General features: G+C 37.5%; 2 protein-coding genes and 2 pseudogenes across 3 annotated transcripts in view; 2 read left to right on the forward strand and 2 right to left on the reverse strand.

The window, feature by feature from the left end:
- The window catches only part of LOC149724194 (uncharacterized), an 84,022-nt gene that overhangs the window by 54,631 nt on the left and 12,641 nt on the right, over positions 1 to 16,750 (forward strand). The gene's annotated exons all lie outside the window — the stretch shown is intronic.
- On the reverse strand, positions 1,589 to 3,961 carry LOC149724198 (uncharacterized; annotated as a pseudogene).
- On the reverse strand, positions 2,768 to 8,486 carry LOC149724199 (uncharacterized; annotated as a pseudogene).
- LOC149724200 (ciliary microtubule inner protein 6-like) lies at positions 10,653 to 16,450 on the forward strand. 2 transcript variants are annotated; one of them, XM_089893296.1, is made up of 5 exons: positions 10,653 to 10,835; positions 10,895 to 11,059; positions 11,688 to 11,863; positions 13,378 to 13,490; positions 13,567 to 14,696. In XM_089893296.1, the coding sequence occupies exons 1-5, from the start codon at positions 10,789 to 10,791 to the stop codon at positions 13,612 to 13,614; spliced, it is 549 nt and encodes a 182-aa protein (XP_089749422.1). In that variant the 5' UTR covers positions 10,653 to 10,788; the 3' UTR covers positions 13,615 to 14,696. The 2 variants fall into 2 exon arrangements, with proteins under 2 accessions (XP_089749422.1, XP_089749421.1); XM_089893295.1 differs by lacking the exon at positions 13,567 to 14,696 and adding an exon at positions 16,131 to 16,450 and having other exon boundaries at positions 10,654 to 10,835.

Genomic DNA, 16,750 nt, shown 5'->3' on the forward strand with positions numbered 1-16,750 from the left:
CTGATATATCGATCATTTATGAAACCGTTCTTGAAATAATAGCTCCCGGTATCTGTTTTAGGTCGCAGTACTCAATCATATTAAACATGAGCCGAATGTTATCCCCGATATATCGTTCATTTATGAAACCGTTCTGATCCTTGTGGATCAGATCGTCTAAGAAGCATTTCATGCGGTTGTTTATGACTTTTGAGATTATTTTATAATCTGAATTTAGAAGGGTTATCGGTCTGTAGTTTGTCGCATAGTGTTGGTCCTTGTGTTTTTCTGTACAAGTGTAATGACACCTTGTGTTTGGTTTGTGGATAAAATACTTTTTTTTTTCCTGAGAATTGAACGGCTTGCATGAATACGGGTTTTAATGTCGGCCAGAAGGCTTGGTAAAATTCGATAGGAAGGCCGTCGTTGCCTGGTGATTTATTGTTCCGCATTGAATTAATTGCGAGTAAGCACTCTTTTTCTGTAATTTCGGTTGCAGGCACCATACTTTGCTCTGGGGTCAAGCGAGGGGGGGAAAGGCTTGCGAGATGAGCAGCGATTTGTTTAGTATTCCAATTTGTGCGATTTGGCTCATATAGTTTCTGGTAAAAGTTTGCTAGTTCCGCTATTATTGCCGGTTGGTTTGTAATTTCCCGGTTATCGCTTTTAAGTCTATAGATAGTATTTTTCTCTCTGCGCATTCTTTCCAGGTTTAGAAAGTATTTAGTGCTTCTTTCTCCCTTTTCGGTCCAAAGCGCCCTACTCCTCACGATTGCGCCCATGGTCCGCTTTTCTACTAAGGTATTAAGCATGTTCTTCTGAGCTTCCCTTTGTTGTAAAAGTTCCGTCGACGGGTTGATTATTCTCGATATTTCGGATTCTGTTTTTTTAATTTTATTTTCAATCTCTTTTTGTTCAGCTTTAAGAGCTCGTGTTTTTTCCGCGCAAAATTTGATTGTTACACCTCTCAGATGGCATTTTAACCCATCCCACCTTAGCGTCGTATGATCAATTCTACTAGCGGCGTATGGATTGTTTTGGATGCACGTGAAAACCTTTAGACCAAGATTATTAAATCTGAGTGGGTCTGAAAGGTTATGAACAGTCATGTTGGTTGTTGTTTCGAAGAGTCGGGATGTTTCTGTCTTGCGCAGGATTTAGCGTTACATTAAAATCTCCTCCCATTATAGTAGCTCCGGCATTTTGAGTAATAAGCAGTTTTTGAAATAGGTCCTCGAAAAACTGAGGATCATCTCTATTGGGGCCGTATATGTTTGTGATATTTAATATCATGCTGTTAATCTTTATCGTTGCCATTAACCACCGTCCAATAGGATCCGCAGCGTGGTTAAGCCCTTCATATGATAGTCTTTTGTTAAAGAGTATTGCTACCCCCCTACTGTTGTTGGTACCGTTGGCTCACAGAATTTCCCCTTGCCACTCCATTTCCCACAGTTTTTGTTTTTCTCTCGAGCAATGCGTTTCTTGTAAAAAAGTTATACAGTATCGTTTGTTTTGTAAATAGCGAAAAATAGTTTTACGTTTTTTATCATTTCTTAAGCCTGCTACATTAAAGGTTGCAAAATTTACAGTCATTGGAAAGTTGTTATTAAAGTTTTCTAACACCAATATCAACATCGTGTTCATATTCGAAACCACAGCTACATTTAAATGATGTTTGTGGCTATATTTCTTTGATATACCTTTTTCCGCAGTCGCAGTGGATTAGGCGACATTTGCATTTAGCGTTAGTGCAAGCTTTACTTAAGGGTTTACCAAGAAAAACGTTAAATTGATTGCATTTACAATGTGTGGAGTACCTTTGGCAGTTCACACATTCGTATGCTCCATCTTCCAACCTGTATTCTGGTTGTACCGTTTTACAGCACGGCATCAGTAGCATAGTTTCCTTGCATACTGGACATACAGTTGTTTCACTATCGAAGCTTGTGAGGAATAGGTCGCTTCCGCAGCACACTTTGAATATCAACAACTCGTTGCTGCAGCTCCAGTAGAAGTAACTTTCTGATTGTTCTGTGTGGTGAGCCCTTCCATATTGCACTTTGGGCAGTTTACCGGTAGTTTCTTTTCACTGACGCTAGCCGACTTGGCTCTAGTGTTCCTTACGTCATCAGGGCTGGGATAAGCTCTCTTGCTTCGAGCAGCGGTTGTTTCGCTCTCCATAACAGTTGACGCCTCCTCCTGCGAGTCACGGGCTACCTAAGGCAGCGGGCTGGCGTTCTTATCTCTGACGTCAGGTAGCCTCGCACTGGCTGTCGGAGTATTCAGCTTCAGGCCGGACTCTTGCTCGAGCATGGCAGTTTCAAGACGAGGGAAGTCGCTTTTTCTCTCTTTACAGTCTGCTTGTTTATGACCAGGTTTTGTGCAATATTTGCATGTGATCTTTTGGCCAAAGTATGATACATAAAACTCAAGGTTATAACTGGGAATCGTTTTTTTTTTCCAAATCTTCCCTTTTCATTGTTATGTATCCCATCTTTATCGATTTTTGTGAGTGCTTTTAATTGGTTAGCCATATTCCTTTTCTATGTGTTCCAGCAGCGTTTTCTCAGGAAAGGGTATTGGAACCCATCCTATTACTATATTTACAATGTCGGATTCGTACAGTCGAAGGCCGTAAATTTCGTTTACTGTGTCGTTAACTTTTCGAAAAGATCCAGCACATTCTGCCTGGTAACACAGGTGACATCCACTTTGTTGCCTTTCACTGCTGGAATGCCGGCTATTCTGTTTTTTTTTGTAAAACCTGCCTTTTTTAACAGAGCTTGTTCGTTCTAAACATAAGGCATGTTGGCCTTTTAAACGCTATTCCTGGTGTATTAGCTGCCACCATCTGAGCGAAGCTGGCCCTTTCGGGTGCTGCCCTTGCGGACAACCGTCCGCTAGCCATACCAAACGTGAATGACCATTTTTCACCACTCTCGGCCCAGCGCGCACGACTTCTTATTATAGCGCCATGTGTGCGATGTTCAATTGAACAATCCAGTTTGTTACGCAATTGTTGTTTATGTTCCAGAAGACTTTCTTCTGGGTTGGACCCAGCATCGGTGATTTCGGATTCTACAGAGGTTAGTTTATTTTCTAGTTTCGTCTGAGTCTTCTGTATCGATTTTCTATATTGTCCGCTTAGTTTGATGAATTCTCCACGAACCACACACTTTAGAGTGTCTCATCAAACATGAGCATTGACATGTCGGCGAGGATTGGTTGCGCCGAAGTCCCTGATTAGTTTCCGTATTTCAGTAACTGACGCTTCATCTTGCAGTAACGAGTTATTAAGTTTCCACAAACCCTTCACCCTGGACAGTATCACAAGACTGTGATCAGATCTAATGCTTGGACGAATAACGCAATTACTTAACTTTTGCACGAGTTGTTGGGGTAGTAGGAACAAATCAATTCGACCGGCTGAATATGGATTAGATTGGTAGCGAGTTTTTTAATCGAAACGCGTCTTCTAGTCCAAGAGTTTGCATGTGCTCCAGGACAGTCTCTCGAGCATTATGGCTTCTTTAGACGTTTGGATTATGTATATCTAAGTGCGGGTCAAGTGTAAGATTGAAATCACCGCCTATAATTATATCTGTGCTGGTTATCGTGCGAGAAACTGTTTGGAATAAATCTTCAAAAAATATCGGGTCATCTCTGTTAGGGGCGTATATGTTTACCAGCAGCAGCGTTCGAGATTCTATTCGAATTTCAATGGGGATATATCTTCCCTCTGGGTCTGCATTAGTGCTTTCCTAAAGTGTAAGAAGTCTTTTTATTGCAAAGTATCGCCACCCCTCTACTTCTGTTTGACCCATTAGCCCAAACAATTTGTCCTCCCCATTCCTTTCCCATAGCTTATTAGAGACTGCACAGCCGTGTGTTTCTTCTAGAAATGTAAAATTAAGCGTTTCACCTCGGATAAAGTTGAACACTGCTTTGCGCTTTTTGCTATCCCGCAAACCAGCCACATTATAAATAGCGATATTAAGTGACATTAAAAAGTTAAAATAAAAGTCGTCCAGATTTGCTAAATCAATATTTATGCTTCACATCTATAAACACACCCACAAGGACACACAAATGGTTCGTAGTCAAGTTCTTCGATATGCCTCTTCCCGCATTCACAGTTAATTAGCTTATTTTTACACGCAATATTTTTGCAAGCTTTAACGGTATTTCTATTGCCAAAACAGCTAAAATTTGAACATTTACAATTGCCGAAACAGCTAAAATTTGATCATTTTCAAAGTCTAGAATACGTTTGACAAGTGACGCACTCGTAGCAGCCGTCGTCCAATCGATACTTTGGTTGAAAGGTGTTGCAGCAAGCCATCTTCTTCAATCTCCTCTGGCATAAAGGGCAGCTTGTATCTTCTACTTCCACTGATTCCAGAAACAGGTCATTTGAGCAACAAGTGCGAGCCACGACAAACTCCTGCGAGCAACCTCAACAGTGGTATGACGTAGCATTCTCTGTGGACAATCCTTCATTTTTGCACTTTAGACAGCTCACAGGGAGTTTTGTTTCACTGATACTGACATAGAGTGCATCTTGGCTTTGTTACACTCTTCCGGGCTCGATAGTGGCCTTTTTGGTCTAAATTTCACTTGACCCGACTTGCTACTTGCCTCTATATTCTTAGCAAGTACTGCTTCTCTCGGATGATTTGCTGTAGGCATTACCTCGAGGCTTGGTGAGTTTCGATCTAGACTGCCGCGCACCTTCTCCTTAGGCGTAGATGTGACGTCACGCGGAAGAATATCGTCGACTGCAGTGCCAGTTGATCTTTATCACTTTGTTTATTGTGCACAGTTTAATGAGTTATGAATGAATAAATGAAATTTATTTGTCTCTTCGGTCACGATAACGAAGAACAAGAGAGTTGACAAAAAAACGAAAAGACGGGTAGTAACGGTAAAACAAGAGTTGTTAAAACACGCTTATTGATAAAAAAGAAAGGAATATTGTTTTGGATGAAAGGCGTGACCGTTACACCCTACAGACATTACAATGAGAAAATTAATAGGAAGAAAAGTGTGTGTATAAAGGACACAACCCGTACATAGGGGTCGGCCTTAAAGAAGATTATTCCAAAGATTGGAGCATGATGGAACGAAACCCCCAAAAAGAAATTCCAGCGAAGTTTACAATAATAAACAATTTCGAGTGCACACTTATAGGATTTAAAAACAAGTGCATTACATTAATACACAACACAGTATAAATAAACATTGAAAAAACAAAAAAAAAACGTCATAATAACAAATAAAAAGCAAAAAGGAAAATGGACAGCAAGTATTATTTCGGGTTTGTTGCGAATTGTTTGAATTTGTACAATCGCCCAGGAGCTATGCAGTAATTACTAGGATTAGTTCACTCCCCCCCCCCCCTCCCACGAAAAAAAGAAGTCAGAAAAGGCAATACAGCACTGCAAAATACAACTACAAAATCGCGGTAACGAAGTGTCACGTAACGACATCAGCGGGTTCACGTATCAAGATAGACGACTATTGTTACTAGTTTAGCATAAAAATGGTGTTTGCAAATTCACACAGGTGTAAAATAAATACAAAACAGAGGAATCCCTTCATGACCGAAAACTCCCCAAAAAAACGAAGGTGGTCGAACATTACGTTGCGGTCGTGTCGATTGTTGGCGAGTGATGTGTGGTTCGTTATTCGGTTCATTCGTAGGGAACATGTATACACCACGTCGTTTTGGTAATAAATTACTCGTTTTCCTTTTCGTCTTCAGTTCGTCATTTTGTTTTATTTTAGTATATAATTGTTACACTTCTGTATAGTCTTCAGGTTCGTAAAACACCCGTGGTCAGATAAAATCGTATTGTTATATAAAACTGCATTAAAAAACAAGAAACGTCCCACTTAGACCACGCACTGCGTCAGAGACTAAGAAACTAATAAACGTGGGAGGGAATTTGAAGGGGAGCAAGAGTAGGAGAAGCGCATACGGCTCAAGGCACATAGGGCGGGTTTTTAAAACGATACGAGCAAAGACATTGTAACAATCTCCCCCCTCTTCAAATGTCTGTGTCACCTGACACAGACCTGAAAGTTACGTGAACACAAATAAGAAAACGTATACATATATAGGTGCAAAAAATAAAATACACGCACAAATTAACACACACATACTAGATCTCTTTTAACACATCAACAAAAACACACAATTAAACATTAATCTGGTAGCGAGTAACGACTACACGGATTCGAATTAATTAAAACTCGTGCAAACAAAGTAGGCTTAAACTAAATCAGGGAAAAAAACAACAAATAGAGAGAAGCATTTACAAAACTGACGAAATAAAGTTCCAAACTTTTTCTTTAGAAAAAACGAATGTGAATAAAATGTGCAAAGCATAGCGTTTAAACCTCAAACGGTGACGTGAGAATACTATATAACAGTTTATAAGTTTCAACGTCTTTCTACTTCGGGGTAATAGGCCGGTTTTCGTGATGTTCGTTGTGATCTTCTTTGCTCATGTTGACTTTGTCGCCCTTGTGCTTCCAAAACCGGATGTTAACTGGTTATGATATCAGTAACCGCCAGGTTGTAGCGGAAGTTTCTTCGCTGTGGCCGTTCTAAATTTTCGGCTCGGTTCTGATCGCTGTCACACTCCTCCTGAAAGTCACCATGACTTTTCTTCAAACGATTAATCCTTGCCCATAATTACGTAATTAACCAGTGGGACAACCTCTACCACCTTGAATGGACCCTTGAAAGGCAGATGAAACTTTTTTTCGTTGTTACTCAGCACAGTGTCGCGTAAAAGCACAGATTCCCCGACCGAGAACGTGGTGATATTGGAAGCAGGGGCGCCACTAGGGGGGCAAGCGCGATTTTTTCTTACACGAAACGGGCGGTTTACGAGCAGCGCACACTTCGCGTACGAAAGGGGTTTTTCGTCCCCGTTTCGCGCTCGAGACGCATATGCCACACTATAACCGCCAAGCTTCTATGACAGTTAATTTTCTTTTATTGTTGCCGCATTAGACAACGCATCCCTTTTGATTTGTTTATTAACGGATGGTTTTCTGTATAACAAAATAAGAACGATTAAATAACGCAACGTTAAAGGAACAACAAAGTACTTACAAACTGTTTGCGGCTATTAATATGATACCATCATTTTGGATTTAATAACTTATACATCTGGAATAGGAAAGAATAATTGGTGAAACGATAAACCTAAAGCGAATATATAAAGCTGGCTGTAAACGTGCATACTAAACTTAAAGTCAATGCAACTACAACTAAAGGACGTATAGGAAACCAAGGAAGTAAGCCAAACCCGAGTGATGCGGGCGGCGCTGATTGGCTAGATGTTAGAGCACATAAACTTAAAGGCACATAAACTAAAACTTAAACGCACGAACGCAAATACAGCACGCTTCATTGAACTTATATACGATTAACGGTAAATCAAATGCGGGTAACAAAGTAGGTTCGAAACTTATATACGATTAACGGTAAATCAAATGCGGGTAACAAAGTAGGTTCGAACTTAAAGTTAACTAAACATATTCACGTATATCTTGCGATAACACACACTGAAAAATAACACACTGTCATTTAGTCAACAAACTTGTATTAATCGTCCAACGAAAATTAAACCTAACCCAAACCGTAACACAACGATGAACCTTTGTTTAAAAGGTATTAACTGAATGAAAAAAACACAAAATAAATAAAGTTGTCCTCATAACACACTCGGGTTACATTTGTGCCTTTCTACGTGAAGCATCTACAAGAAATTTCTCAACCACTTCTTTGTAATACCTTCACTTCTCTGTGCAAAGCCGTCATTGCAATCCCAGTCAATCTCTGAGCACCACAACTATTTCGTCTCTTTTTAAATCAGAAAAGCTTCTCTCCACTGACGCAGTCGTGCAAGGTATAGTCAGAAAAATCTTTAAAAATGTACGAACGACATTTCTTGTTTGGCATGAGGAAGAGCTTCGTCAATAGACGCCGGCAATTCAAGAAAGTTAATATATTTCCATTTGATGGCCCACATGAAAATCTCTTGCGCCACAACGTCTGCTGAATAACACAAGTCGATGCTGTACATTCCAATAAGATCATCAAAGTGAGCCTTCGCGTCGCTAGGACAAGTGATATTGCAGTTTGCGTTATTTACCGGAATAACATTAGATATTTTTGCTACTTTCCGGAAATGTGAGATAAAACGACTGGAAAGTTCAGATATTATAGAACCCACATAAAGCCGGAATACACTTTCATAAAAATAACCTTTAATATCTTCGCCCCTGGGATTTGAACGTAAGTGTTTGCTGGATATTCGAATAAAGTTTTCATCTGCGATTTTACAAGCTTGATGGTGAACATCTTCAAATGTTTTAATTTCATCGTCTGCAAGCACATACTCAAACATGCGCTTGAGGTCCTGTTTTAACTCACAGACCGTGAAAAGGTCATTGGTTGTTTTCTGTAATTTTTCTGATAGTGTCATCATAGCGCCAGACACAAACTTTATAATGGCAATGGATACAATGAAGTCAAAAAGATTTCAACCTGCAGCTAAGCAGTTCCGCTTTATCTGATGTATTAGTGTCGTGGTCATTTTCTAAAGAGTGCAAGCTTTGCACAATTGCCGGAAACAGCTCTACAAAGCGCACCACAGCATCATGTCGTTCAACCCATCTGACAGTACAAAGGGCAACAAGGGTGGTCTTGTTATATTCGGGGAAAATTACTTCAATGGCTTTGCGTAATGCTGTTGTACGTTTAGGACCGGAACGTAACAACGTTATGTGCAATCTTGAATTGTTTTCATTGGACGCCGTATGGTTGGAATGCCACTTGAGGATAAGGTCAGGTTTAAACAGTGGCAGGCACAGTGCACATAGACAGCTAACGGATACTGCCTAGATATCACAGCTTGCACTCCTTTTATTTTTCCCGCCATAGACGCGTCGCCGTCGTAGCCCTGCCCTCTAAGCTTATCGGGTTTCAAACCTCACATTGTGTAAGCAACTGGAGTATTTATACACTCAGGCCTTTCCCCGTTAAATCATCAGCTTCACTAAATCCTAAAAAAACTGTCTTTTAACACTGATGTATCATCTGGAAGATCATGGACGTATCGCACCACCAGAGACAATTGTTCGGAATTAGTGACGTCGCCCTTTTCATCTGCTAATATTGAGGAAATTCCGGCTTTCTTGACGTCCTGTACAACTTTTTCTCGAATTTGTTTTGAAATTAGGTCAATAAATTCGATTTGTATTTTCCAGCTAAGATAAATTGCATTTTTGGGAGCCTGCTGCATACACGTGATAATCTTGGAGTTTTCGCGCGCTACCTATAAATTTAGAATGGCTTTACAATTTTGCCTTCATTGCCTTTTGAATCCAGTGAAAGCGGTCCACTATCACGGTGACCGCGAAAGCCAATGTTTTGCCTTCCAAGTAAGTGTATAACTGAGGCAAACCCTTCTAAATATTTTTTTTGGAATTTAAAAGTCGCTGGCTGGCAGAACTTAAGTTGTCGACGACTGTACCAGTACTTAAGGTTTTAAGAAAACTGTCCGATTTAACTGCAGCCGCCAGGTGATATTCTTTGCTTGAACCCTTCTCCCAACTGCACAGTATTGTGCTCCAGGAAGTGCTACTTGTACATGCAGCCCGAGATCTGAACCAGCAACAGATTTTGGTGCAAATATCACACAGAACTTACAAAAACCCCCTTGCTTTACAGCGCTGTATACCAACCAATTAAATTCTTTTAACCAATCACGCTGGAAAGATGTTTTCTCATGTACTTTAACATAGCGGAAACACTGTCTGGAAATTTGGGAGGACACGTGTTGGTGAAATAAGAAATGCATACAACAATTTACGACTGAAAACTATTACCATTTAAGTAGGGATTAAATGCACTACTCTTATATCGTATTATCATAATTCAAGCATTATTTTTAATTAAACATCATATGGATATTATTAACTTCTAACATTACCTAATTACTGCCTAATTACGTTTTATCTAAATTCACGGAATCAAGCGCTTTTAAGCGACGGCAAGTTAACAAGGATGCGAGAGTTGTACACATCGTATTTACACATATTCTCTACCAATCACTCAATCCTCATATAGCCTACATGAATGAATGAATGTAACTTACTTTATCCTCGCGTGGCCGGAAAACGACAGTCGTTATCACTCGTGCCAGCTTACGAGTTACCATGTATGTTACTTTGTGGGTAATTATTATTTTTTTTATGTATGTCTGATAATTTAGACAACCCATTAGCGACCGCTGGGTTGGAGCAATTGCATTAAGTGTCCCGCCCAAGGACACATACGCCCACAATGGTAGCAGCGTCGAGCCTTTAACCCATTAACTCTGGGTTACAGGCAAGCGCTAACCACTTTACCACGGCGCCGGACATCATCGCTGAGTCATAGGTCTTTATGAGTTAAAATACATGTATAAATGCATTCTACCTATTCCACAGCCACCGATGGCAGTTAAAAACCGCTTTGTTGGTTACTTCCCGTTTGGTTTTTGATCGAGCTCGGTCGACCGCTATAGTAAAGAGTTCAAGCTAATTAGTTTTAAACGTGCTCACGCATTAGATCTTTGATCTCTTGTCTATAAATATTATGTACGATAGGTGGTGCTACAAAGCGTTTCCATTAGCAACCGGTATGCTAAATTGTCTTGGAAATCTACCGCTAATGAGTTACACAACCATCACTCGATCCACAGTGAAATATAACGTTCATAATGTTCACGTAAAGCAAAAGGTATGGAGATACATATGAAACGAAAGAAAACAGTTCCAACTCATTACAGGTAAGCAGTAGAAGACACTGAAAAACAATAGATGCAAAATATATATTAATTTTTTCCAGTCCGAATTCGTACCGGATATTTAATAGTGAAATTAGTGACGCCTCTGTGAAAAACAAACCTGTCATCATCAAACGCGTAGATGACGTTTCAGTTCATCCCCGTGAACCAGAAAGAAGAAACTGTCCACACCCCTGGCACAGTCGATTTTTAAGTCATAATGTCAAGTATGTGAACTTGTTTTATTCTGTATCTGAAATCATAATTAAATAGAACTCCATTTAATGCTCGTTTACTGCCACTATTGTGGCCTGTGGGTATACATTTTTGCGCGAATTTGCTCTTATTAAGGTTTTGTATGCCTATGGCATTCTCGATCACAAATGACCAATGCACAGCTTTTTCTCCTAAGTAGAAAAATTGCTTAAAACATAAAAAAACAAAGAATTCGGAAGCTAAATTCTTCATGCAGGAAGTTATAGATAATCTGATTTTTATTTTATAACTTTTCAATCTTCATATTTATCTGTTTTGAATAATTATTAACTGCATTGTTTAATCATGACTCATATGTATAAGGTTTCTTGTTATTTCTGTAGTTATTTTACTATCATTTTTCAACGGAACTTTCAGAAATTTATACCATGCAAGTTTCCTTTTGGTAATTTACTAAGGTTAAAGTAACAATTGAAATAGGATTGAGGTCAAAAACATGAAACCAACAAATGAAGTTTAAATGTAAATCCTAGATACGTAGAAAAGAAATTGGCAAATGCAATCTCAACTGATATAATTTATTTGCAATAAAGTAATTGTGTGTAAAGTAAGGGCAGTTGACCAATACCCTTTTTGAAGGATACTGAACAAGCCAATTTGTGTAATGGCAAACAGCGGAAGTCAATCTGATCAACAAAATTGGTGGCCTCACCAGTTATATGATGAACCACATGTGATACCACCTTATTCATATTCAACAACGCAAAGAGCAGATTACCAAAAACACAGTTCTGCTAAACCAGTAAAACTAATACGTAAGTTCTAAATAAATTATTAAAATTAACATTAAACGTGCTTTGCTGTTTTGATCTGAAACTTAAAATATGTTGGTCTACTAAAGCAACTATATATAATTAGCCCGTTCACATGGCCAAACAAAAAAGAGTCTTTTCCAAACTAGGCAAGGTTAAAAAAGAGGCAACTTTTGGCCAAAATTGATGTGCGTTCACATGGCCATTTAGCCTCGTTTTCTTAAGCGTCGAAATCGAATATTTTAATTCTCCCCATATGTACGCAATACATTTAATCAATATTTTCACATAATTATGAGTGATTTTGAAATTAGAATTACTACTGCCAAAAAACAAAAGTAGTCGAAACCATCATAAACACTAATTTGGTAATAAAATCTAAAATGAAAAATAGAATCTGCTTTTACTCAGTCATGTTATAATTTGAAATCACTTTTGCCTGCTGAATCAATTTGTAATACAGCACAAGTTCTTAGTTTTTAGTTTTATTGAAAAGTAAAACAAAACAGAACTCCATGAAAACAATAACAAAAATGCATTTCATGTACAAAAGTAAAACATAATCTGCTTTTAAAGGCATCTAAAGTTAATGATAACTGCTTTGATTATACATATATGTACACAAAAGACAAAACAAGCTGTATTACATTTCACAACACAAACTCCAAGATCATGGCATATACAAACATACCTCCTACAAACTCTTGGTCCAGTAGCAATCAAGACACAAATTTAATGTGCTCCCTGTCCACCATCCATTTTGATCAATATTTTAAAGTTAATGTTTCAACATTCAATTTTTTGGTGCTAGTGAATAATACTCCCCCAAACCACTAACCCCTTATTAAGAGCCTAATGTGAAACTGGTACCAAATTTTTTAGTTACCAATTCATAATTTTAACTACATCTGAAATAGAACAGTTTTATTATTAATTGTTCAGTAGCACAACACATTCTTTCTCATTGCCAAACTGGAAACATCTTGTACAAACTATATACGGTACTGTTTCTTATACTAAATGCATTCTAAAGACAGAAAAACCTATTATTTCTAGCTGAAACTTCGTATTTGGTTGAAAACCATATATATTTAACTAGTTTATAACTTAACATTGTCTAAAAGCTCACTGCAAATAGTAAAACAAGCATCCGCAACCTCAAAGCTAAATATGAACTAACGCGGGGGTTATGAAATGCCTTTTATTTTCAAGACTTTTCTTGTCTGGACCACCTCGCGATTTGGTCCGAAATTGCCTTCTTTTTAGAAAGTGACTCTGCAAATATTTTCTGCTTTTTCCGAAAAAAAAGCGGTATGCCTTCTTTATTTTTTATTTTGTGAACGGGCTAAATGTAACAGTTATAAAGCAACTGGGTCTGTTAGGCTGTTACATCCAACAAATTACTTACTCACTAGATTTCTGTTGTCAGGTAGGCACATTTTATTAAATGGCAAGATTATCCAAGCTGTGAGTAAAACTGGTTAATGCAAAAACTTAAAATTACTGTTTTACTTCAGCCCCTCAAGCAATATCAATACAACAAAAAGATTCTGCAGTTTTACTTGAAAGAATTTCCTACAGACATGATTACAATTGCCGGTTACATCAGAATGAGCCTAATCGTGGAAAGGTAAGATGCAAAACAAATGTATCTTATGTTAGACATATACAGCCAAAATACCATGTAATACAGGCCTTTGATTCAGGAGAGCTCTACACTATTGGTTTTTAAGCAACTATATTTCGCCATGTAGTTAATTCCTGGTGTATTGTCTGAAAATACACCAAAGTTCCTGAACATTTTTTATTGTTGTTTGGGTTCTTTGATTAGTGGCCAATTTAAAGAGTCTTGACTAGCACCTACAAAGGGTTTTAAATGAAAATTTACACATAATAAATGTCATATGTGAAATTTTTTGGTAAAAATATTAAATTTAGCTATAAAAACGTTTTAAAAAGTGCCAAAAAATTCACTCATTGGTGCGTCACTAGCGACACCATCACAATCAGGCGACTTTTTTGAAACGTTCACGAGCCTTCAATAGTTTTGTATGTAAGTGGTTTGAGAACTCTGCATGAACCAAAAAGTGGTACGCGAGTATAGATAAAATTTGGGAACCATATTTAGCTCAGTTCACAGCAACGGCTGAAATAAATCCCCACTAGAAAGACCTTCCAACAATCGATACGCATATTTCTGGAGAGCCTAAGCTATTACTATTATTTTGCTAACGCAAGTTTGCTTTACTCCCTCTATCCCAGCATTAGAATACAGATTAACAAACAATATTGCTGCTAAACAAACGAGAATTTTTAAGCTGTATCGCATTCTAAACAATGTAGGCCGCAATAATCTGCTTTTAACTGTAAGCGTGTTTTAACAACTGTTGTTTTGTCACTATATCCTGCCTTTTCGTCTGAAATATTTCTAAATCTACGCTGCTACGCTGCTGTAATCGAAGAGACAAATAAAAAAAGTTAGTATAATCAACAAAGATCTGTTCTAGAAGGAGCGCTGCTTAATACTTTTCCCATATTTCATTTACAATATTTTCCCCCAGCCAAGCAGCATATTCATTACGAAATAGTAGGGATTCACACGTGGATACATTGCATCATAATAGAGATTGTTAAACCTGGCAATTGATTACGACATAATTGCAATTCACACGTTGATTATTTGCGTCATAATAGGAATTCACACTTTCAGTATTTAGCGGGTTGAATGTTTGCTTTTTCACGTTTGCCATTGGGTAAAGTATTGTCTCGTCTACAATGAATAGTTCTTTCGCACGTGAACGCAACAAGCATGTGAATAAATTTCTGTTCAGATAAAGCTTGGTTGCCAATTAATTGTCTACGATCACGAATTACCCAATTCCTCGTCTAAGCTGCTTGCCGGTGTCAAAATACGCAATAAAATATTAAATTAATTTATGCCCGTTTGTAAATTTTGTCACTTTGCCGATTTACCATCCTTGCAGTCTGGCTCGGGAGACGAGTGATCTTTTCGTCAGCAGGTAGGTACGATAATATAGATAACGATTGCAACAACTTGCGCAATCAGTTACATATATTAAAAGCAGTCGTATTGTAGTTGATTTTAAGTCACAGAATTTTAATTTAAATCAACTACAAACGATCGTTACTTTGACGTGCGTCTTTTTTCTTATAGCGCTACCCGCCGCCACGTAACGAAATTATGCAAACAAATTCTGAAGGGAGTGTTTAAGCCCAATCATAAACATAGGAAATTTGATTTACTAAATAGGCCTATGTAAAACCACCACTATACAGCAGAAGATAACGTAAATATTCCAACCGTAACGTGCGATACACTGGTAATGCAATGTTACGTCATAATTATGACGTCATATTTATTGCGCCTACCCTGCAATTTAGAAAGTTCGGCGCCTATGTCACTATGTGTATATTACGTCACAATCTATTCTTATTTATTATTTATCTGCTGATTTAGGCTTTGTTAGCGGAAAATGAAATAATGTTTGCCGCAAGACGGAGTAGTGTACGTCGACATAGCTTTTTCTGTTTGTTTTAAATTAGGAAATATGGGTAATTAATGTTTTTTAAAATTGGCAGGCTCTTTTATGTGGTTATACACTGATCTCTAGAAAATACCTTCCCCCTGAAGCCATATAAAGTATAAATAATACTTATAGAAAATTTTAACATGCTTATCTATATAAAAACTATATCAGTAAACAATAAACCCCTGATGGTCCAAATTTTCCCCAATAACGAAATCTTGTATTGTGACATCACAGTGCCTGTGAGTGATGTTTTTTCAAAACTTTAAAATTTGATTTTTTAAACGTTCATAACTTATAAATTGAAACAAATTTTCACAAACTAGATGTTAATTTAGCATCAGTAAACATACAACTTTGTTCTTATGAAAAAAAAACTGTGCAACCATGGGAGCTGTGGCCCGAACTCTTTAAATAAAAATTTTAGGGCAAACCTTTAAATAAAAATTTTAGGGCAAACCATTTAAGCAATCTTTTAGCTTGTTCTTATCTTTAATCTATGTATGTAGAAAACCAGTAATGCAAGGACTTTCAATAGCATATATTATACATTAACATGTCACAAATTGTACAATGCACTATGCACAACTTGTAACCACATAATACTGGATTGTGTGCAGATGGATATTTCTTATTTTGTTGATTCTTTATATAGAAAAGTGCAGATACCTGTACACTTTTATTAATACTAAAGATCATTTGATTTACTGTTTTTGTAACAGCTTCATGGAAGCTTTGTGTGGGAGCCAATGAAAAACAAAGGAAAATCACCTACATCTGGAAATTCCTTACAAAAATCAAAATTAGCAGATTCTGGTTTAACTGTTAAATCCAAAGTTAGCAATTCAAATGATTTACAGCAAAATCCCAGCAAAAAATGTATTCCTAAAAATAATAAAATAGTTTTATCAAATTCCCCCACAATGTGAAAACTAAAATTCCACCAATAGATGGTATTCCTTAAATTTAGACCGTTTTTTAAAAAAACTATCTTTTTTTAAAAAAAATTTCATTTTGTGCAAATAAATTTAATAAAGAAAAATTGTGTGTTTTATATTATAGTAGCTTGGGCCCCGTTGAGGGACAACGCGTTAACCTAGGAGCCCCACAAGAAATTAGTGAAAGTTGTACATAAACCCTGTTTACAGGTGCAGTCATTCCAGTTCCTGTGAACACCGTTGAAAACTATCTTTAAAGAAAATAATGTTTCATATTTTAGGTATCACTTAGCGCTATAACATATTCGAAGCTGGATCGGGAGAAAATTCTATAAATATGTTTTTATGACGAATATTAATATTCATAATTAATATTTTTTTGAATTTTAAATTTTTGATTTTAG

Source organism: Ciona robusta, unplaced genomic scaffold (genome assembly GCF_009617815.1).
Source record: "Ciona robusta unplaced genomic scaffold, ASM961781v2 AP042738.1".
In the NCBI taxonomy this organism is placed as follows: domain Eukaryota; kingdom Metazoa; phylum Chordata; class Ascidiacea; order Phlebobranchia; family Cionidae; genus Ciona; species Ciona robusta.